The sequence below is a fragment of the Bos indicus x Bos taurus genome, chromosome 4 (assembly GCF_003369695.1).
Source record: "Bos indicus x Bos taurus breed Angus x Brahman F1 hybrid chromosome 4, Bos_hybrid_MaternalHap_v2.0, whole genome shotgun sequence".
Lineage (NCBI taxonomy): Eukaryota > Metazoa > Chordata > Mammalia > Artiodactyla > Bovidae > Bos > Bos indicus x Bos taurus.
The window spans coordinates 51,516,408-51,541,280 of NC_040079.1; the positions used below are offsets into that span (position 1 = coordinate 51,516,408).

Sequence of the window (24,873 nt, forward strand, 5' to 3'; positions counted from 1 at the left end):
ATAATTTACTGTATCGGTAAACTGTAAAGTGTTCAGTCTTGAATCCCATTCTAGAAACAAGTCAGATGTAATCATGGCATCATTCACAGCACTGAAAAATATAAGACCATCCAATGGTCCAACACAGGAAATGGATGAATAAATTCTAGGTAGTAGTGCTGCCAAATGATTGTTTCAAAAAATATTTAGAGACTAAAAATGTCCAAAATAAACGTAAGCGGGAAAAGTAGAGACATAATTCTATGTATGGTATGATTCTGGAAAAATACGCACAAGAAACAAAAACTGGAAGAAAATACCCAGAAATACTAACTGTGGTTAACTTTGGGTGAAGAAAGCTAAGGTTTATTATCTTGTTTATTTTACTAAGCTTCCACTAAGATAGTTTTTTTTCTCTTTACAAAAGTATTACTTTATTAAGATACTGAATCAAACAGATGAAAATTATAACAACAGAATATGCTTTTAGGTGGTTAAGATATTTAAGCTGGCAAAGATTCATAAAAAATTCTAATTCCCATTGAAGATAAGGAAGGGTAGAACAGACTCTTAGCATCCTACGCTGGAACACATTTCTAGAGGAGGTTTTGCTGAAAATTTATCAAAATTTCAGTTGTACACATCTTCAGACTCAGCAGTTCTCCTGACGGACATTCATCCTAAGGGAATAACTACAGTAGTGTGCAAAAGATGTAAATTCTGGCTGTTCATTGCTATACTGTTTATGCATTAACAACAACAAAAAAAGAAAGAAAACTAACTAAATGTTCATTAAGAAAGGCCTGGTTTACATAAATTTAGAGTATGGCACCCCACTCCAGTACTCTTTCCTGGAAAATCCCATGGACGGAGGAGCCTGGTGGGCTGCAGTCCATGGGGTCACAAAGAGTGGGACGCGACTGAGCGACCTCACTTTCACTTTTCACTTTCATGCATTGGAGAAGGAAATGGCAACCAACTCCAGTGTTCTTGCCTGGAGAATCCCAGAGACGGGGGAGCCTGGTGGGCTGCTATCTATGGGGTCGCACAGAGTCGGACACGACTGAAGTGACTTAGCAGCAGAGTAAACCTATATGTAGACTAATACATACCCACTGTGAAGAAAATTGAGCCCTGAAGAATTGATGCTTTTGAACTGTGGTGTTGGAGAAGACTCTTGAGGGTCCCTTGGGCTGCAAGGAGATCCAACTAGTCCATTATAAGGGAGATCAGCCCTGGGTGTTTTTTGGAAGTAATGATGCTAAAGTGGAAACTCCAATACTTTGGCCACCTCATTCGAAGAGTTGAGTCATTGGAAAAGACTGATGCTGGGAGGAACTGGGGGCAGGAAGAAGAGGGGACGACAGAGGATGAGATGGCTGGATGGCATCACTGACTCGATGGACCTGAGTTTGAGTGAACTCTGGGAGTTGGTGATGGACAGGGAGGCCTGGCGTGCTGTGATTCGTGGGGTCGCAAGGAGTCGGACATGACTGAGCGACTGAACTGAACATACCCACTTTAATGATAATCTATAGCTACATTTATTAATATATAATTATTTCTACAATGAAATTTATTTAAAAAGGGAAGGATATAAAAATGGAATATAGAGTATGGTCCATTTATATATTACACTCTTTATATGTGTGTACATGTAAACACAAATTTCACTGTGGAAATATTTATACATTAATAAGTAGAATATACAAAATCCTGGAAGAACATGGGCCAAAATCCTTGTATGGTGTGGAATGCTGTGTATGGTCAGAGAAGGCGATGGCACCCCACTCCAGTACTCTTGCCTGGAAAATCCCATGGACGGAGGAGCCTGGTAGGCTGCAGTTCATGGGGTCGCAAAGAGTTGGACATGACTGAACAACTTCACTTTCACTTTTCCCTTTCATGCATTGGAGAAGGAAATGGCAACCCACTCCAGTGTTCTTGCCTGGAGAATCCCAGGGACGGGGGAGCCTGGTGGGCTGCCGTCTATGGGGTCGCACGGACATGACTGAAGCGACTTAGCAGCAGCAGCAGCTGTGTATGGTGGTGGACATGTAAATGATGTTTCACTTCTCTTTTATACCATTCATTGGTATGTAAATCATTAACAACAAGAATGCATTGACTGCAACATTAAGATTTCAAAATGGTTTAAAGAACACTGAAACAAAAACTGGTAAACACACCTCCAGTTTAAGAAATAAAATGCTACCAACCCAGATGAAGCCCATTCTCTACTCCCTCCATGGTACCCCTGCCTCCAGAGACAACTGTGATCCTGGTTTTCATAGTTCGCTGTGCCGTGCACTTCTTTACACTTTTATTATGTACTTCTGTATACTTAGGCACACTGTTTTTACTCTCAGGAATGAAAAGCTGTTCTCATGTTTTCAAAGAAAAACCTGACATAGTTGAGCCCTCCTGAAGCATGGCTTTGGGCAGTGGGTCAAAACCACTAGCAGAAGAAGATGTATATGAGGCTCTGGGAGACAGCAGTGGCGGAGACACTACAGGTTCCCCCGCACTGGCCACATCCCTCCCCAAGATTTTGGCGGGAAGAGCTCAGACACACCTAGAGGGTTCTCTGCTTGGGTCCAGGTGGAGAAGACAGAATACACTGATCCCCTTCTCATAGTTTTCTGACTGCCCACCCCTTCTTATAGCGGTAAAGGCATGGATTCAACAGACTCTCACTTTTATTTGTAAAGAGATGGACTGAAGTCTTCTTACCAGCCATTTTTGTGGATGCAAATCAGCCAGAGTGTTTTTAAACTACCTTATTGTTGCATAGCAATCTGGAAAAACATAAGTGACAAAGCAAAATTTTAAAAAGTCTAATTTTTTGAACATACAGATAAACACTTGAAATATAAAAGCAGTTTGTTGATGAAATCTAAGTGCTATTTCTATTTTTAATTCCTATTCTTATTTTAGCGTTTTCATACACCAAAAATAAAGAGGTACCAAGGACCAAAGATAAGTTGCTCTCAATACCACCAGACAACCAGAAGAATGACTAAAACTAAACCTGATGCGGGTGACAGTACAGTGTTGATGAGTACACGAAGCAACTGAAGGCTCCTTCCTAGCCTGTGGGAGAGCGGTGTGGTTCAACTGCCAGTAAAAACTGTTTGGCTGCTTCTAACAGCTTAATAATACATACTACATACATCAGCAATTCCACTTCTAGAAATACACCAAAGAGAATGCTGTAACCACAAAAAGACTGGTATGAGAATGCTGACGACTCTCTACTTGTAATAGCCAAAGACCATCAACAAGAGAATGGATAAGTTTAGTAATCCATAAAATGGAAAACTAGACAGAGAGCACAAACAGATTCATTCATTCATTCATAGCATGGATGAATCTCAAAAGTACACGCTGAACAAAAGAAACCAGATACGATTAAATGGAAATTTAATGGAAGTCCACACGAAATTCCTGATTGATTTGCATTACTATAAACAGTATCAGTTTATACGTAACAGAATGATCCACAACTCACAGTTCACGTAATACACTTATTAACGGATGGGAAGAGATGACAGCCATGGGCAAAGCTCTTGTTATTTTGAAGGCATATCAGGTGGAATTCTAGAATGAGGACCTATCTTTTCTATTCAATATCTTTTAGGGGCTATAAGAATGCTGCGTGACCTATGGGGAGAAAATGAAGGGTTTACAATAGTTTTTCAGGTTAAAATTAAGATTTCTTTGACTTTGATATTATACGTAAGTATGTGCATGCCCCTTTAAAACTCTAGAAAATAAGACTTGATGCCTTAGTCCTAGAGAAATCTATGTCCAAGATCATAACATTTTTTAAAGGGTAAATGAGCTAAGAGAGTAATGTGCCTTTATTAATTAAAAGCATTCCAGCTTTGAGTTTTCAAAAATATGGCTGCCATCTAGCAAAGATGAATGTGATACAGAAACCAGCTTTCCATCATACTTGTTTGGCCCAAGAGAACTGTACATCACTACTGTGGCTGGTGTTGAACACAATGATAAAATGGGCAATGAATGAAAGAGGCATGTGTGCATGGGCACAATGAAGAACAAGTCAAAGCAACTTGCCGTCTTATTTGCTCCAGATGAATCTGCCCTAATAATGACAACGAAAAAAATAAATCAGCTTTGCACCAACAATGGATTCTATTTTTCCTGGAAGACACAAGCACAGAGGCACGTGCAGTTGACACACACTGCCAAAGAACACTGCGTGTTCCTTCTCTGGTGGTAGGGACAATGACACCCATTATCCTTTCCAGCTAACCTGAGTTTGGGCAAAAGACAAACTTGGATAGCATCTGACATAAAGGGATGGTCATGCAATTTGTTCTGCTGCGAGTGTGGTTTTTCAAGAGGACTGAGTATTGACAGTTGCTAACCTCTCAACCTGAAATAAAAAAAATCAGTTGGCTAAGCCAGGCACAGTCAAGACAACATGTACAAGACACTGCTGAGAAGGCAGGGACAACTCCAAAAGCCGGATTCAATTTGTGGTCTTGGCATGCTGGATCGTATCTCATTAGAGGAGAGAAGGTTGGCAAGAACTGATTGTACACTGGCCCCATCACCTGTGAATTACATGGGCCCGTGCTGTCACCTTAATGTGCACGGAAATTTCAGTCATCACGGAAAGGTGGACGCTCAGGGAAGGCTTCTCTGAAAATCATTCTGCTTGTCTGACATCACGTTTACGGCCTGAGCAATGGAACGGTGCAGAGTGAACTGATTGTCAAGCAAAAGGTACTAACTGGCATCAAGGAAGGAAGGAGAGTCAGGACTGCAATGACCAGAGATTAAATTACCACCTGCTCGGGGTAGAATGAAAAATCCTCCTTGCTTGTGGTTTGGATTTTACCAGCACCTGGAGACAATGACAATAAAATACAAGCCAGCATTTAAATTATTCAAGTCTGGTAACTGCACATGGTTTGCGTGTCCAATTGAAGAGCTCTATGTGAGTAAATTCTGAGCTGTCGGCTTTTTTATTGTTGTTGTTTTTTTTTGAGTATTAAGTTTTTAGATGCAATGTGTGTGAAGCAAGACAAAACAGCTGGAAATGAGGAGACATGGGCCTTATCCTGGAACTGCGTGAATTCCACGTAGTTTTTTGAGAGAAACTGTCTGACATCTTTTTACTATGGTATCCAGGTAATCATGAAGAATAAGACTACAGGACAAAGAGATCTGGGAGGTCAAACCCTGAGTCTGTCATGTACTAGCTGTGTGAATGTGGAAAAGTCATTGAATTTCTCTGACCCCTGTAAAAAATTAGGTCAGAGCAATTTTTGTAATAGAATCACGGCTCAATGGAGTAAATGTATAATTCCAGAAGAAATGAGACTACTTTGAATTACTTGTGAAAGTTTCTTATAAAAAACTTCTATTATATACATTTTAATTCTTATCATTTATGCCATGACCTACCTCACAAGGCAGCATGAGGAGTAAAATACATGAAATTCTTTAGAAATGCAAGGTAATAGTATTGGGGTGGGCACCATGATGTACAAGAAAAAGCAGACCTTGGAAGTGCATCATTTTGGGTGCAAGCTCGCCTCTAAAAGCTACTTAGTAACAGTGACGACTATCTGAGATGTTCTTAACCTGGGGTCAGTGGACCTAAAGGAGCCATGGATAGAACTCAGGAGATCTTGGATAAAAAGAATATGTTTCACTAACTTAACTGAAACACAGCATTTCTTTCCATTATGAACAGAAGTGACTAATCATGGTATCTTTGCAGAATCTATGATTTTACATCCAAAGTCGTCCAAGATATTTTTATATCACAGTATAATTGTAACACGTATCTCAAAATACAGTTTATACTTATGACTAACTTGAAATTATGTAAACTAGTCACCCAGTGCCTAAGCTCTCTTCAGTCAGTCAGTTCAGTCGCTCAGTTGGGTCTGACTCTTTGTGACCCCATGGACTGCAGCATGCCAGGCCTCCCTGTCCATCACCAACTCCCAGAGTTTACTCAAACTCATGTCTGAGTCAGATGCCATCCAACCATCTCATTCTCTATCGTTCCCTTCTCCTCCTGCCTTCAATCTTTCCCAGCATCAGGGTCTTTTCAAATGAGTCAGCTCTTCCCATCAGGTGGCCAAAATATTGGAGTTTCAGCTTCGGCATCAGTCTTTCCAATGAATAGTCAGGACTGATTTCCTTTAGGATGGACTGGTCGGATCTCCTTGCAGTCTAAGGGACTCTCAAGAGTCTTCTCCAACACCACAGTTCAAAAGCATCAATTCTTCAGCGCTCAGCTTTCTTTCTAGTCCAACTCTCACATCCATACATGACTATGGAAAAACCATACCCTTGACTAGACAGACCTTTGTTGGCAAAGTAATGTCTCTGCTTTTTAATATGCTGTCTAGGTTGGTCATAACTTTTCTTCCAAGGAGTAAGCGTCTTTTAATTTCATGGCTACAGTCACCATCTGCAGTGATTCTGGAGCCCCTGAAAATAAAGTCTGCTACTGTTTCCACTGTTTTCCCATCTATTTTGCCATGAAGTGATGGGACTGGATGCCATGATCTTTGTTTTCTGAATGTTGAGCTTTAAGCCAACTTTTTCACTCTCTTTCACTTTCATCAAGAGGCTTTTGAGTTCCTCTTCACTTTCTGCCATAAGGGTGGTGTCATCTGCATATCTGAAGTTATTGATATTTCTCCCAACAATCTTGATTCCAGCTTGTGCTTCATCCAGCCCTGCATTTCTCATGATGTACTCTGCATATAATAAGTACGGTGACAATATACAGCCTTGACGTACTCCTTTTCCTATTTGGAACAAGTCTGTTGTTCCATATCCAGTTCTAACTGTTGCTTCCTGAGCAGCATACAGATTTCTCAAGAGGCAAGCTTTCTTATTTAAGGCCTTAAGAAGCACAAGTTACCATATCACAAGTTCATAATTTTAATATGTTGACATCTACATTTGAATATAATTGGTTTTCTTTGCAATATTATATATTTTAGCTTATGAACTTAAAAACACAATTTTGGGAAATAGTCCATCAGCTTTGCCGGCTAACTAGAGGAGTCCAAGGCACTAAAAAGTCCCACAGCCTCCCTGGGAATTCATTTTCTTAGGGGTAGAAGGGAGAGTAGAGCTGTGAGGCAAGGTCATTGTGAGACTACAAATGTCAGAGTTAAGTGCACTGCCCCGTGCCCTGTACACAATAGTTGCCCGACTCTGAGAAGCTAATCTATGCTGAAAATGATGAGCCAAGGGAAGTAATTTCCTGTGTTACACATTTCATTCTTCCTTAACACGATAATTTCAATAAAATTAGCTTTGGTCTTTTAAGGACATAAGGCTGATGCTTTCTCATGATTTGTCTGTGTTCTCTTATTCAGGACAGATGGTCCTTTTTGGTGTTTAGGGGCCCGGCTGGATGGCTCTCCTCTCTAAGTCTGCATTGCTATTGCTGGAAACAACCTCCGCATGGACCAGAGCTGGGTGTCTACTCTGCGAGGATGGTGAGGTCTTTCTGGGGACGTGGGGCTGACCCAGCTGCACTACAGGGAGCCAGCAGACAAGGTCTTGACTATGGTAGCGGAAATGAGAACAAGTTATTTAGAAACTGGGAACATGAAGCTATTTTAAAGCTTGCCAGTGAAGGGGCCTTCAAAGGCAAGACTAGTCTTTAGGCGCAGCATAATGAACTTCAATGTGAGAAAATTAAGTAATGTTTCAACTTGAGTCCCAAATCAACAGTCTCAGCAATATGAGAACATCCAGCAAAGGGGAGTGCGCAAGAGCAACGGAGGGAAGATTCATGGCTTTCTTAATTAACTCCGAGGTGCTGCACATAAGGGGAAAACGATAAATCAAGTAGATTACTGCCAGCGATCTGAATTTCCAAATGAAATAAGAGAGGTGTAGTGCCTTGAGTCATTTTGTAAATGTGTATGGCAGCGGGTGGAGGGGTATCTCCAAGGTCATCCCTTATGTTAAAAATTCGCCACCATGCACAACAGTCCCTTGATCTCATCTCATACCATAGGCAAAGTACTTATCATGCAGTCAGGTGTGAAGAGGCAAGAAACAGATGAATAAAACATGTACTGGGAGGACAATGTAAGATACACACATTAAAACTATGATTGTTAGACACACACTTATTCAAGACACATTCACTGACCACCTATGATGTAACAGGTCCTATTCCGGAAGCTGACGACAAAGTGATGACCAAGACAAAGTCCCTGCCTCCAGGGAGCTCCCATTCTCCAGGGGGAGGCAGGTACCAACAACAAAGCAATTCATTAAACTGTGATTTAAGGTGGTGGCAAGTGACACGAAGAACAAGAAAGCCGAGTTAAGGGCACAGGGACAGGCGGACAGGGAACTATTTCAGTTGGTGGCCAGGGAAGGCCTGTTGTGCAGCTGATATCTGACCAAACACCTGAAGGGGGAGGCTGGGTAAGAACTGTGTCGAGTTCTGAAGGGAGGGAGTGTGTCCCAGCAGAGGGGCCAAGGGGGACAAGAGCTGGGAGCAGGACGATCTCACGGAGCAGGAGCCGTGCTGGTGAGGGGTGAGGCTGCGAGGTGGGAGTACTCCATCACAGAGGCCTTGGAGCCAAGTGAGGAGTGGCTCATTTTTACTCCATGTGACAGGAAGCCATTGGCAGGAGAGAGAGGCAATCCGACTTAGGTTCTACTAATGAAGAAATACAAGCAAAGAATTCTTGGCATGTAGAATAAACAGGGATTAATCCATGTGGCAGCACTGTTATTAGTGGCAAAAACACAAACACATGCAAACAAATCTGGAAACTAGCTGATGTCCACCGATCAGTAGTGGAAGAGTTGAACTGTTACACATCTGTATCTTAGAATTCTATGGAGGCATTAAAAGAATAAGATGGAGCTATCTCTTTGACCCAGAAAGATGTTAAATGGAAAATCAAGAAGAGACGTGGGCAATTTATATAATTTATTTATTTCAGGCTTTCATTAAAAAAAATATTTATTGATTTATTTTATTTGGCTGCACTGGGTCTTCGTTGCCGCATGTGGGATCTAGTTCCCGACTAGGGATCAAACCTGGGACCCCTGCATTGGGAGCATGGAGTCTTAGGACCACCAGGGAAGTCCTCAGGCTTCTGTGTTTTATAAAAACAAATGTTACCAACAACCAAACCCCTGCATACATGTCTGCACCTCAGTAGGAATGTGATGGATACCTTCTATGACATTAACATTAGTTACTTTGGAGTAGGAGGACTGGTGGGGAGTTAGGGAGAGAAAAGAGCAGCTATTGATCTTAAATACATTTGTACACAAATTTAAACTTCATGAGTCAAGGTTCACAGCAAAGTATGTTGATGCTATGATTTTGGAAATGGACCTTAGAGATTTCAACAGTTCTTTCTGGAGCATGGGGAACCTTCATAAAATAGGCAACATTAAAAGTCAGCCTTGAAGAGGACAATTCTCACAGCCAGGAAAGAGTGGAGAAAAGAGGAGAATGCAGCAAGCTGAGAACGAAGCATGGAAGGTTTCTGTACCTGATGCTGATGACTGATATTTCTGACCCATCTTCTGATGGCAGCTGGTACTCAGGGTGGAGGCAGGCAGGGAGAATAGTGAGTTCTTAGGATAATCCAAAACAGGGAGTTAAGAGCTTCACGTAAGGACAGTAGCAGGGGAACAGTTCAAAAAGGTCATGAGGATGCAGACAGCACAGATCTGGCACCTGGTTATTTGGAAATGGGAGTGAGGGAAACCGATGGGTGGAAAATAATAAACTTTAAGCTTCCTAGGGGTAGGTGGGTGTGGGTGTGGGTGTGGGTGTGTGTGTGTTAGGTGCTCAGTCGTGTCTGATTCTTTGCTACCCCATGGACTGTAGCTCGCCAGGTTCCTCTGTTCACAGAATACTCCAACACTGGAGTGGGTTGCCATTCCCTTCTCCAGGGGATCAAACCCAGGTCTCGTGCATTGTGGGCAGATTCTTTACCATCTGCGCCACCACGGGAGCCCAGTGAATGAATAGGTATCACGAAACAACATTACTAGCCCGAAAGAGAAGCCATTTTGGAGGGAGTTGTGAAACAATGCGTCCAGCACTGGATGAGTTGAACCTGCACCAAACACTCAGGTACCAACGGGCAGGTGGAAATGATAACTGGAGGAGACCTAGGACTAGGGGGTCAGAAGTCCTTTCCACAGAGGTGAGAGCTAAACTGTAGGAATGGAGTGAATATCAACGCAAAAGCAAAGTACAAGGGACAAAACTTAGGGAGAAATCTGTGTGGCAAAGAGGCAGGAGAAGAACCAGGATAGAACACGTTAATGGGCACGAGGAGGAAAGGGTTTCAGAAACAGAAAGCAGACAAGGGCATCAAACTCAGTAGGTGAAACAGGGGAAGGTCTCAGGGAAGACGCCATATTATCAATGAAAACAAAACAGAAATGGACAGGGAATGCTTAGGATAGAGCAGATCTTAGGATACATGAAGTGTGACTAAATGAAGCCAGACATTAAGAGGTTTGAGGCCACAGAGATGAGAGACAGATGTGGAGTATAGGCTGTGGTGCCAGCTTTGCACGAGGGAGAGTAAGACTGAATAGAACATGGATGAAAAATCCAGATGAATGTGGAGATGGAAAAGAGAAGTTGAAACAGGATGCAGAAATGGTCTCTATCTTCTCAGTACAGGAACTAAGATCATCTGCTAAGGAGGGGACTGGGAATTCCTTTAGGAACGCTGGTACAAAGGGAAACACTTGAAACTGACTGTAGTTAAGTTTAGTTGTTCAGTCACTCAGTCGTCTGACTCTTTGCAAGCCCATGTACTGCAGCATGCCAGGCTTCCCTGTCCTTCACTATCTCCCATAATTTGCTCAAATTCATGTCCACTGGGTCGATAATGCCGCGTTTACCAAGATGACGGTAAGTTTAGCAAGGTTTTAACTTGGGCTGAAAGCATTAGAGGACTGTCTTGCGGGTCCAGCTGAGGTTAGAACGGCTGTGTTTGTGGTGGGACACACCGTGCTGCAAGGCACGTTAGTGTTCTCAGCAGCGAGCCCAGGTAGCGAGGCTGAGACTGGAGACAATGAGCGGGCAAGGTCCCTGGGAGAAGGGAATTCAACTAAACTGGTAAATTCGAAGCTGGTATCTGGCAACCAGCCCAAATATGAAGGTAGGTAAGAAAGGAAGGGCTGAGATTCTAGAGGTCTCCAGGTAAATGTGGTACCAGGAAGAGGGCACAAAGAAGTGGGGGCACTAGAGACCCTGATCCACAGGGAAATATCACAGTAGGAGATACTGAAAATATCTTGCTTAGGAAAAAGTCCAGGAAATGAATTCCTACAAATGGGGGAAAAAGAGGAAATCTAAGACTATTTCTAGATGGTTTCGATTATCATTCAACCTCTTTCAATCAGTAAGTCTGAAGATTTTGAAAAAAATGTAATGCTGCTTTGAAATGGACTTAAAAGATGCACAAAAAGAACAGTCACAAATACTGACTGGTAGACATAAGAAAGACTAAAAAATGCCCTGGTATGATTGGAGTTGTATAAGCAGTTTGTTTTAAAATACTGATTGCCTTAACTGTAAATGGTAAGTGAGTTATGCAGGGAGGCCCGGTACCTAAGAAGAGAATTATATTGCCCAGTTCTGCCGAGACTCACCTCTCCAACCATGTGTTTTATGCCAGTAGCACAAGCTAATTCTGTTGGAGCAAGCCAAAATGTCACATAAAGGCTCTTTCCGGCTTCCCAATGTCTCCCGAGAGCACATGCTTCTTGCAAAGCACAGTGAGCGAGGCACACCAGATTACAGATATTACAAGGGAAATTTGGCAGGCAGCCATCATGGCTTTGTTTCAACTGACATTCATAAAAACCTAGGCTAAGAATATGGTAGCACAATGTCTGGTGTTTGAGATCTGACAGCATGCAACATGTTTACAGCATGCATTAGGCCACGAACTCCAGTCTGGGGCCGGGCCACGCAGCAGAACCTCAGATCTGGTGGACAAAGGAGGGAAATGGGAAAGCATGTCTTGTACTGTAGTAAATAGGACTGCTCTCAGAAGACCACAAACAGGTGGTTTCTCACACACACATACACACACACACAAAACCACTGCTTTCAGAAAGACTAAAAAAAGTCAAATGTTTCAGGCTTGTTTGTATAGAATAAATAGAAGAGCAGTACACACTTGGCCAATTACAACATTTTTTATGAGGTTATGACTGACTATAATCTGGCAGAAATGAGTCCAACTGCAACAGCAGGAGTGAGGGTTTGGGGGAATTAGGGGAGGTTTTGGAGTGGGAATGAAAGTGAGAAGAGGAAGAAAGCTTTCATTAAGCGGTTCAGAATCTGGTAGGAGAATTTCTTAAAAAAAAAAAAAAAAAAAGCATCCAGACTAATTTTGTTTTCATTCAAAACCACCTCTTATTTAGTATATTTTTCCTTTATGTTCTTGAACACATTTATAGTGACTGCTTCTATGTCTTTGTTTCCTGAATCCAACACCTGAGCCATCTCAGGGAGGGTGTCTATTGATTGCTTTTCTGTTATTTTTTCCTTGTCTAAGGGTAAGATTTTCCTATGTTTTTCATGTCTAGTAATTTTTTATTGTATATTAGACATTATGTATCTTCCTAATTTCTATGAAGACTATTGATTTTTATTCTAGCCGGTAGCTCAGTTTCAGGCTGATCATGCTGAACTTGTGTAGGCCTACACGTATGCTTTAACAAGGCCATGGAAAGCCCAAAGTGTTCTTTCAACTTTTCAGGACTCACCTCCAAACTGTCTCCTCTGAAGAGCTTACAGAGTCTTGATTTTAGGAGCAGTTAGGGTGTCTCTAGGGCTGGTCATACTCTAGGACAAAGTCCTTATTTCTAATGTGAGTCTTTCTGATGCCTCAGTTAAAAGACCAGGGGGCTAACAGGTTGCTGTTTCCATGCTGGCTAGAATGCAACGCCTACAGGACTGCTTGACCTCTGGTGCGGATGTTCCATTCTCACGGCTGGAGCTGCTGTCCTTTGGTAAGACACAGTCTTACCCTGAACATATCCACCCTCGGCCGTGGACTCAGGAAGGACCCTCATCCAGACTTTTGTGGCCCCTTTCTGTACTGATACCTCATCTCCAGGCCCCTGTGCTACAGGTTCCAGCAGCTCAAGTTGCCCCAACTCTGTTCTCACTCTTTGGGTTCTAGGTCACTCAACTGCAGTAAGGAAACCGTCCTGCAGTGAGCCAGATGACCATGGGGATCACCTCTAAGTTTCTTTTCTCTCAGCAATCAACTTTGTCCTGCCTATCGTCCTCGATGTTCTCCTACTGAGCCTGAAAACCATCATCTCGTCCATCAGTCCAGTTGTTTACGGTGGAAGAACTAGCGATGGCCAACGTTTAGCATACTTTATGCTGTTCTCCATATGGATGCTGAATAAAAGTCATCCTCCACTCCATTTTTATCATATAGCCCTCTCAATGCATGTGGGAAGTAGAGCCTCCTGGTGTCTCATAGAAGTGTCCCTAGAATCAATGATCTATTCCCTCCTTCGTTCCTTATACAAATTCATACTCATTCATTTAATAAACATTTACTGAGAGTCTACTATGAGCCAGACACTGTTCCGGGAGCTGGGGACACAGCTATGGGAGACACAAAGTATCCCTGCCCTTGTGGAGCGTATTTCCTGGTGGGGACTGTGCTGGCCCTGCTGCAAAACTGTGCTTCCTTTGCAGTTGTTCCTCTAATTACTGATGATAGGAAAAAGGGAGACTCAGCATGGGCAGAATATAAAGAATAATAAGACCTATTACTTATACAACACTTCCTATGTCCCAGGTCCTGCTGTATGTGCTTTGTCCGTACTGATTTCACACTCACAGTTAGCAAGGTATTATTATTAGAGTTAAGGACACAGAGGCTGAGACTTGCCAACCTGTTCACATAGCTCATGCAAGGCAGAGACAGCATTGTCTCACTCTTGCTCGCACATTCTTCACCACTACATTGCTCTATTTCTGAGAGAAAGAGGAGAATGACATTGGAGATGGGGGTTGCTACTGCTAAGACGCTTCAGTCATGTCTGACTCTGTGCAACCCCATAGACGGTGGCCCACCAGGCTCCCCCGTCCCTGGGATTCTCCAGGCAAGAACACTGGAGTGGGTTGCCATTTCCTTCTCCAATGCATGAAAGTGAGAAGTGAAAGTGAAGTCGCTCAGTTGTGTCCGACTCTTCTCGACCCCATGGTCTGCAGCCTACTAGGCTCCTCCGTCCATGGGATTTTCCAGGCAAGAGTACTGAAGTGGGGTGCCATTGCCTTCTCCAGGAGATGGGGGTAGGGAGAAACAAATATTGTTTTCAAACAAAAAAATCTCCATTTTTAATAGAAGCCACCTAGATGTCTGGGAAGACTGAGAGAAGAAAATAGATCACTATTCAAATAGGCACAGAGTAGAAGACGATGGAGCTGGCACAGAGGTGAGGATTTTGTCCTCCTTTTCCCCAGTGATCATGAGGGAAATGGCAACGTCCTGCATTTTGAATCAGGAAAAGAACAGCAGACTGTTCTGAAAGGCTTCCCGGTTCCTTGGGGAAGCTGCTGATACAGGTGGAAGTGACTGAACTCTAGGAATCCCCACACAGCAGAACTAGTCCCGTCAGATGCTTCAAGAAAAAGTACTCTGGGATCAGGTACATATGAAAATTATACCATCCCTCCTGGAGACTTAAAATGCGGCTCGGCGTAGGAGAGGATCTGATTAAAGCCTGTAATAAAGAAATCTATGTTATTTAACTCAGGATTTCCCCAGATGGATTGACAGAACCCTTTTGTGAATAAATGAGCTTTGTCTGTGAGAGAGAGGGAGAGGGACAGAGAGAGGGAGGGAGGGAGGAGCTGGTTAACACCCATTGGAATTACTGCTCTAGGAACCTTATTTTAGAATTTGCTGTTTAACGACAAACACTAAGCTAAAGAAAAATTAATTTTTAGAGGAGGTTAAACCTAACTACTACTGTGCCAAATGGTGCAGGGAGTCTTAACAAAGAGAATTCGAGTAGAGCTGTAGTTCAGGAAGGAGAGAATATTAATTACATTTTTATTAGGCAGTAAATGACAAGCACTGAGTGCAAAGTACCCATTTGTGCCTAGGCATAGCATTCCTTTATAGTTTATACCAAAATGATATACACATTTTAAAAATTAAGTTTATTTGGAGACTTCAATTATTTTAATCAAACTTTCTGGGGAGAAAATAGTATAACAGCCATGCTCTTGTTCATTATTACGTCTTTAACTCATCCCAGTTACCCATTTCTGGAAAGTCACAAATTGTTAATAATTTATCTTGTCACCTCAAGGCAGTTACCTGATCTATGTCACAACGACCTGAAGGAAACACCCAGATGCAGCCCCGGGCTTCTCATCAATCTTTGTAAGGAGATACCTGACTTCACCCTGAGGCTCACCTATCACCTGCCTACTGGTGACCGGAGGTAGAGGACAGTTTCCTGTGCCCTCACGGTGCTCTGCCCTTTCTGTTCTCCCAGTCTAAGGTGCGAAGGCATCCTTTCCCACTCCAGCTGAAGCCTGCTAGGGCAGCATGTACCCTGCACACTTGAGCTAGTTTCTTGGTAACAAAACACCCCTTAGGAGCCCCTAGTCACTTCTCTCACAGCATTTTTTTGGCTTCTTCTGTCTCCTACTGTTTTAATTTGATTAGGCTGTTACCCACCTATTGTCTGCAACACAGAAATTACTCTTATTTTTATGTCTTTATGCATTCCCTCTGCTCAGCTTGTCCTATCTGATTTTTTTTTTTTCATCATCAGTTTTCCAAATCCTCCTCTTAGTTTTCTAAGCTAGTACCTTCCTCTCTGATATTTCAACATGGAAGATTGTAGAACCATTAGGAACACAGGTTCTGGAGCCTAACTGTGCAGGTCTGAACCCAATACTCCATTTCCTACCATCCAGGGACCTAGGACAAGTTACTTAACATCTGAGTTTCAACTTGTGAATCTGTAAAATGAAGATCACAGTACCTTCATGTGGTCACTGTGAAGATTAAATGAAACATGCAATGTGAAAAATGCTTAGCACAGAGCTCAAGGCATTAAGAGTTACATTTGCTCTATTTTTTCTTCTATATTATTTCTTCTATATTGTCTCATATCCAAAATCTAGCTTTTCTTCTTGCCCCTTTTTCCCCCAAGTGTATAAATATTATACAGACTAAGCAATTAGATTTCCTATAACATGAACTTGTCATTGTTTCTCATGCCACAAAATTAATAAAAGTTCCTGTCTTTAAAACTTATATCCATCTTCCCCTCCACCCCCTGCCAGCACTACTCTTACAACCCTTATTCATTTAATTTTCCTCTTTCTCATTAAACTATTTTTATTTTAAAATTTGCCCAGGTGTTATAATAGACCAGCTTGTAAAAGAATTCAAGTTTTGTTCAACACATTATGTTCAAATGAGTAAAACAATTTAAAATAGGTATAAACAATGGCTCTCCAATTTCTACTCAGTTCTTTTTTTAATCCAAAAAGCTAGCTCCATTTTAGGAACCCTAACTCTGCAATTTCAGTCAGTGTCATTGCCAAAGACAGTTTCAACTCAATTTTGATGTGCCCCAAAGAACATTAGAGGTGCATAAACAGATATATGAGCAGAAAAATATTAATTCTTTTTCTGTCTTCACTGCATAGCAAAATTAAGATTTTATTTCCCCCTGAGGTAAAGGGGAAAAAAAACTCACTTGTTCAGTATTCTGCACTATTCAGTATATTGCTATCAAGCTGATGTTCTTTTACACTGTTGCTGCTGCTGCTAAGTCGCGTCAGTCGTGTCCGACTCTGTGCGACCCCACAGACCCCACCAGGCTTCCCAGTCCCTGGGATTCTCCAGGCAAGAACACTGGAGTGGGTTGCCATTTCCTTCTCCAATGCGTGAAAGTGAAAAGTGAAAGGAAGTCGCTCACTTGTGTCCGACCCTTTGCAACCCCATGGACTGCAGCCTACCAGGCTCCACCGTCCACGGGATTTTCCAGGCAAGAGTACTGGAGTGGGGTGCCATTGCCTTCTCTGTCTTTTACACTACCTAACCCTTATTATTCTCTTGAATCTCTCCTGACTTCATGCGAATTTCAGTATATTTCCCTTTTGTATCGAAAGCCCTTAAGACTCCTCCCCAAGCTCAAAATTTTAAAAATTGGACTATAGTTGATTTTTGATTTACAAAGTTGTGTTAGTTTCAATTGCACAGCAAGTGATTCAGTTACGCATACATATGAGATATATATATACTCTTTTAGATTCTTTTCCATTATAGGTTATGATAAGATATTAAATATATTTCCTGTGCTATACAGTAGGTCCTTATTTTATATATAATATATACTATATATAATATTTTATATATAATACTGTTAATCTCAAACTCCTAATTTATCCCTGTCCCCCTCCCCCCAATTTTCTCTTTGGTAATCTTAAATTTGTTCTCTATGTCTATGGGCCTCTTTCATAAATAAGTTGATTTATATTGTTTAAAATTTTTTTAATTGGAGGATAATTGCTTTTCAATATTGTGAGAAGGTTCACTGTACAAATATTTTCACATATAAGCAATATCATATGATATTTGTCTTGTTTGACTTACTTCATTTAATATGATAATCTCTATGTTAATCTATATTGCTACAAATAGCATTATTTTTTATGCTAATATTATGAGTAACAATTGAGGGACATTCAGGTTGCTTCCATGTCTTGGCTATTGTAAACAGTGGTGCTATGAACATTGGGGTGCATTTATCTTTTTAAATTAGAGTTTTCTCCAAATATGTGTCCAGGAGTGGGACTGCTGAATCATGTGGCACCTCTATTTTTGGTTTTTAGGGAACCTCTATACAGTTCTCCACAGTGGTGCACCAATTTACATTATCACCAACAGTGTAGGAGGGTTCCCATTTCTCCACACCCTCTCCAACACGTACTATTTATAGATTTTTTGATGATGGCCATTCTGACTGGTGTGAGGTGATACCTCACTGTAGTTTTGATTTGCATCTCTCTAATAATTAGCAATACTGAGCATCTTTTCATGTGCCTGTAGACCATCTGTACGTCTTTTTTGGAGAGATGTTTATTTAGATCTTCTGCACATTTTTTGATTGTGTTGTTTGGCTTTTTGATATTAAGCTGTATGAGCTGTTTGTATATTTTGGAAATTAATCCCTTGTCGATCACATCATTGGCAAATATATTCTCCCATTCCATACGTTGTCTTTTCATTTTATTTATGGTCTCCTTTGCTGTGCAAAGCTGTGCAAAAGCTTTTAAGTTTAATTAGGTCTCAGTTTTTATTTTTGTTTTTATTTCCATTACTCTAAGAGACGGATCTAAAAAAATATTACTGCAACTCATGTCACGGAGTGTTCTGCCTATGTTTTCCTCCAGGAATTTTAGAGTATCCGGTACCCGTAAGGGTCCTTTTAGCATATTTCTCCCCCAAGGTCAGACTTGGCTTCCTTCTTGCAGCTCACCTTTGCTCAGCTCTCTTTTCCCACCTACCAGGTTTTTATTTATCACCTACAAACCAGTATCTAGAGTACTCAGTACTCAGTACTATCTTATGTACGTGGCACTGTCCACAAAGGAATCCCCAGTGAGAAGGGTTGTTACTAACCTGGGCAACCTTCCATACACAGTCTTCTCTTGACTTAAAGATCACGACTAAATGTCTCAGTCTCTTACATACGTCTGCTTCTCTGCCAGCAAGGACATGACACAGTGAACTCTCTGTTGTATCAGATCTCTAAATGCAATGATATGTCCAGTTCGACACATCCTTCCAGATCTAACTTTCACCTTATAGCAAAGAAAGGAAACAGAGGAACCTGCCAAATGGCCTCAAGGAGACAATCTAAAGGAAACCCTGAAGGTGGCCCATCTTTTCAAAAAGTCACTGTATCAGATTAAAAGAAACTTGTGGGGACAAAACATCCAAGTGCAATGTGATGTGCTGGATTGGACACTGGGTCAGATAAACTACAGTAATGGACTTGTTTAGATCATCTGGGGAAACCTGCATATGATCTGGCTATTAGACTAGATGCAAATGTACTGAAAAAGTAGAGATCAGTGACAAAACTGAGCAGACTGCAAAAGAGTGAGTACAGCTTTTGGTTAAAAATCATATGTTTATTTATGCATTTATTTTTATTGAAGTATAGATGCTATTATGTAGTATTTTTAAAAAGCGATCTGAAAAATGTGTTCTAAGGTGTAACAACTAGTGATTAGTTGAGTGGTGGGAATGTGATATTTTAATAAATTTTTTTGTTTGCTTACATTTTCTAATTTTCTACAATGCGTCCATATGACTACAATTACAAAAGGTTATTTTTTTAAATGGTTGATGTTTAAAAAAAATTTTTTTTATTTTGTATTGGGGGATATGATGCTTTTGAACTGTGGTGTTGGGAAAGGCTCTTGAGAGTCCCTTGGACTGCAAGGAGATCCACCTAGTCAGTCCTAAAGGAAATCAACCCTGAATATTCATTGGAAGGACTAATGATGAAGCTGAAGCTCCAATACTTTGGCCACCTGATGTGAAGAGCCAACTCATTAGAAAAGACCCTGATGCTGGGAAAGATTGAAGGCAGGAGAAGAAGGGGACAACAGAGGACGAGATGGTTGGATGGCATCACCGACTCAATGGACACGAGTTTGAGCAAGCTCTGGGAGATGGTGAAGGACAGGGAAACCCATGGTGAAGGACAGCCCCATGGTGCTGCAGTCCATGGGGTCGCAAAGAGGTGGACATGACTGAGCAACTGAACAACAGTAAAACACCGTGACAGTTTCAGATGAACAGGGAAGTGACTCAGCCATACTTTACATGTATCCATCTCCCCCAAACTCCCCTCTCATCCAGGCTGCCACATAACACTGAGCAGAGTTCCGTGTGCTATATAGCAGGTACTTGCTGATTATCCATTTTAAATATAGCAATGTGTATATGCCCAGCCCAAACCTATCATTCTCCATGCCCCCACCCCCACAACTGAAGTTCAGTTTCTAAGTCTGTGAGTCTCTTTCTGTCTTATGAGTTCATTTGTATCATTTCTTTTTAGATTCCACATAAGGGATGTCATACAATATTTCTCCTCTGACTTACTTCGCTCAGTATGACACTCTTTAGGTCCATCCGTGTTGCTGCAAATGGTATTATTTCATTCTATTTAATGGCTGAGTAATATTCCATTGTATATATGTATAAAGGGTTTTTTTTTTTTTTTAAATGACTCATTTTCTCGCAGAAGACTCATCTCAGGAAGTTCACACGCACTGATTACATCCTGGCTCTCTCAGATTTAAGCACATTCTGCTGCACAGTTAATGCTAAACTATCATACTCGATTCAAATTCTCTGGTGGATTTTTTTGTCTGAGGCCCTTGTTCCTGCTCTTCACCTTCACTGAAATCACATCCAGCAGAGTATTTATTCCTTTAGTGAGTATAACACCTGTGTGATCAGCAGATCCCTGCTGCCAACCTGGCTGATGGAACAAACAGGAAGAATGAATGTGAAAATCCATAGACTCTCATTAGAATAAGGCTTAGTAGCACACACCTTTGTACATACATAGATAACATATTTTACCCAAAACACAATAGCCACGCTATTGAAGAATGCTATTCAATACCATAATTAACTTATAAGACTATCTTGTTCCTCAATATTACTAGGCTATTTCACATACATTCCAGTCACATAATTCTAATGCACACTTTACAATTTAGAAACTAAAGTCTTTTCAAAACCCATCCTAACCTCAGGAAACACAGGTTTGTGAGAAATCCAGAAAAGCACATACATCTTTAAATAATTGTATTTAATGTGACTTTGAAGGTGTTCCACTTAAAACATCCCCAAGGTTATGGGCACTGAAAAACTGTAGCTATATTTTATCTCAGTTTCAGAACAGACTGATAAGTAGGAAACCCCAAGAGGACATGCAAATAGATGTTTACATTAATGAATTCTTTAGAAAGCATGCTTCATAAAAGAACTTTAAAGTGAGTATGGCGACTCCAAATCAAAGCCCTCTCCAGACAACGTTTAAATAATTTACTAAAAAAGCATTACAATGAAGCAGTACAGATAATTCATTTCCAGCTTTCTACCTCAAACCCTGAACCAAGGATCTGGCACCAAGAAACCAGAACCACTCTTTGCCTTATATAAAAAAGGGGCAGTCAATAGATATTCAAGCACTGAATTACGGGCAGAGATTTTTTCATTCTCCTTAAAAATTCACTTCAATGCTAGGTTTACTTTGCCTTTTTCTCTTGGGAGGTTGTGTGGAGATCGTTGTCTTAACATAAGTTGATTTCAGGTTCTCTTCAAAAATCCCTGTCTCCTTAATTATTTCAGTTGGCTGAAACACCAAGTCCTTTTTTAGACCCGATATATAAGTTCTAATAGTTCTCTGAGGTCATGCTCACATGTTCAGTTTCAGTAAAAACTCATGCGACTAGACACAGAGGAGTCAGTTGAAAATGTTTTTCCTAAAAGGAGTTGCTACTATGTAACTTTGATCTTAAGTTATTTCTATTAGTTATGTCCTGATATATTCTGATACTCCAACAATGTTCTGAATTCATACAGCAACTCTTTACCCCAGGTTTTAAAGTTTCACTCACATAAATCCATTAATCTCCCAAACTGCCCTATGAAGTCAAAAGAGCGTACTCTAACTCTGCATACAAAATACTTCCAGAATGAGCTTATAAATCAGTCATGTTTTCTGCCACATGAACAGAGAACTACAACCTGCCTCTCCCCAACAGAGAAATAAGAAAATTCCATATAGAGTTGATTTTAAATAATCTCCTGTAAATATTTAAAGACTGAAAACATTTTTCCTACCCTGTTAAAAAGATACCTTTGAAAAATAAACGTGACAGATACGAGGTTGCTATAAATTCTGAAAATGGCTTACCTATTAATGTAACTGAGGGCCACATAGGTTGGCTGCTGTAATTCTTGTTTTTCTAAAACACGTGGATCTGTATCTGAAATAAAAACACAATTATGATTTTTCAGCTTTCGCATCAGAATATATGAGGCTACCTAACCTAACGTAACAGAGGCTAAATGGAGAAAAAGATTAATTTAGTAGACTACTTTTTAAAGAAACCTCAGTCAGCAAAACATAATCATTTGTTCATTCATTCATAAATAACAAGATATTGCATTACTTTTCAAGAGAATTCCAAACATCAACAGTGATAAAATGTCCATCTGTCACACAAACTCCTGCACAATCCCCCTCATAAATATTGGTTTTCACTGCTTACAGTTACAATGTTGGCATGGTTTTTGGCGGTTAATCGGCCTAAGAAAGAAAGTCTCTGTTAATTATGCTCACTTCAATGCTGGAACAAATTAGTTGCCGTTGGAGAGCTCCATCAATTTGAAAATCTACTGAGTATTGTTCATATTCCCTCAACACTTCTCTAGGTTTGGGCTCACATTCTAGAGGACAACGCTTCTCCTTCCTAATTGTATAATGAGTTTATTATAACTTTTCTAGACTTTTGATCAGAAATTCTCATGCTGGTTCAGAATCCACAAACATCACATTCATCAGAGGATTTTTTTCCTCCTTGAAGACGCAGAATTCAAAACCATAGCAACCTTCTCTAGCAGTGTTTCTCCAACACAACATAAAAATGCACTTTTACAACTATACATATATTCTCAAGTTTCTCATGTAAAGAACTGATTGAGCTAAATATACACAAAAACAATATTTCTAGAGTAAAACTATAAAGAAACTGAACACATTTTTGTTTTCTTAGAAAAACGTTCAGACATTTCACACAGATTTCTTTTTATTACAACCTCGCTTAAAACCATCTCATTATTAGAACGCTTCCAGCTGCATTCAGCAATAGCACCTTCTTTGATGTAATGACAGATGCTGTTCCCAGTACCTTTGTACAGACAGTGTTTACTGCACGTGGCGGCTGTAAGATACACACGCTAATTCCAAGTGTGGTAACAGGTGATGGGTAGAGGATGCAGACACAGTGGCACAGGGCAAGGGTGGCAAAATGACAGCATAAAAATCAATTTACAAATGCTTTCCACTCCAGACTAAAACCAGACAGTAGTGGCAATTTTATTCTTGGTGTTAAAGTTAAGAATCTCATGTTCAGTTTATTGTTTTTCCTATGCCAAGAAATTTCAGAGACATACTATTCAGAAATCCTGCTTCCTGGGTCTCTGCCATGGCAAGTCCATGAAAGCCAAATTCTGAAGCAAGAGACAAAGGTTCTCTGAATGGCTCCATCAAGTCGGGTCTTGAGGTTTTTGGCAGCGCAAGTGAGAACAGATCAGTAATTCAGCATTTCCTCTGCCTATGATGATTACATATGCAACTGAGGCTGTCCGTAGATCACTGGACCTACAGAAATACTGTCTTCTGAGCTTATTCCACTATCTTCCAAAACCCTAGGCTAGATGTATGCTCACATAGCCTCAAATTATGAGTGGTGAAGAAAAAAGACATCCAGAAGCTTCCAAATACCGCTCCATAACAACAATACTGCAAGCACCTCAGGCAGGATTCTCCTGTTTTTCTGGAATGCAGACTCCGTAACCAGCAAGGGAAGTAGAACCTCCAGACAGATGTGCACCAGGCCTGAGACATCTTTCTCAGATTACTGTCTCCCTAGAAACCTGTAGGACATCCATGAAATCTTCACGTTCTTAAAATGAAATTAGGTACTTGGTGCCCACAGTCAGCAGAAGTTTGCATGCATGCCTCTGAAGGAAAAGCATCAGGGGCCAGTCAAGAATAAACATCAGCTCCTTCACCCGCTTCCTGGCTGACTGGTGTGTGGTGATCATGACTCACCATTTTATGGATTTAATTACACCAGGGAGCCTTCCACATTCAGTAAAAGTATAATAGCTGCCTTCATTATTTCTCCCTCCCTGACAGAAAAGGAACTGTCTAATGCTGAAAACTCTCCACAGGAGGGTTAGAGTCACAAGGGCATAGGGTGTTCACAGCAGGATGACGATGTCCTTTTCGTGAAGACAGACGTCATTTAGCAGAATGACCTGGAGAAGAGTATAACTCTAGCTACTGGAGATGACGACTGACTCTACCAAGAACATCCTTAAACCATGTGCCACACTGATGAGATTTTTCTTTTTTCTTTTTTTTTTGCATAAGTTGCTACAACAAGAAATGTGATATGAACCGCAGGGGCTACAGTACACAGCTCTCCCAGATATCTCTCTGGCTTGCTTATGGTACTGATGAAAATGTGAACCTTGAACACTGGCTGTCACTGCCCAGAGGTAAAATCCACCTCAGTAAATGGCCTGTGGGATAGGAATACTTGAACTTTTCATGGCTATACAATAAACCACTAAGAGATGACTTTTCTGTCTCATATCATCCCAGCACAGTCACAGATTTCAAGCCGACTGAAGGCTAAGAGAATTCAAATATGAAAATGTACTTTGAAATACCCAAGCGATAAAAACCCAGTGACTTACTTCAAAGCCTCTAACACACCGTATCCTCTAGAGTGGACACCAACGTGCCTCTTGCACCATTCCTTTTCGGGGTAACGGTGCGAACATACTGGTCTACAGTTAAGGATGCGACACAAAGTGGAGCTTGCTGTAGCTCACGTGACCTGCTGTCCTGTGGCTTTACAGATTCAATTAAATGCCAAAAGGCTGGATGTCATAGCACCAACTCCCATGACTTCTCAAGCAGTGGAGAGAAAAACCAGGCAGATGGCAGGAATAAGGAAAGGACAACCTTCAGACCCTTTTGGAT

The 24,873-nt window shown here is 41.0% G+C and overlaps 1 protein-coding gene across 1 annotated transcript in view; it reads right to left on the reverse strand.

Moving 5' to 3' along the window:
- The window catches only part of JAZF1 (JAZF zinc finger 1), a 333,188-nt gene that overhangs the window by 128,730 nt on the left and 179,585 nt on the right, over positions 1-24,873 (reverse strand). The window contains exon 2 of the mRNA XM_027539410.1: positions 22,009-22,081. Coding sequence (XP_027395211.1) covers positions 22,009-22,081 — 73 coding nt within the window. The remainder of the gene's footprint in view (positions 1-22,008; positions 22,082-24,873) is intronic.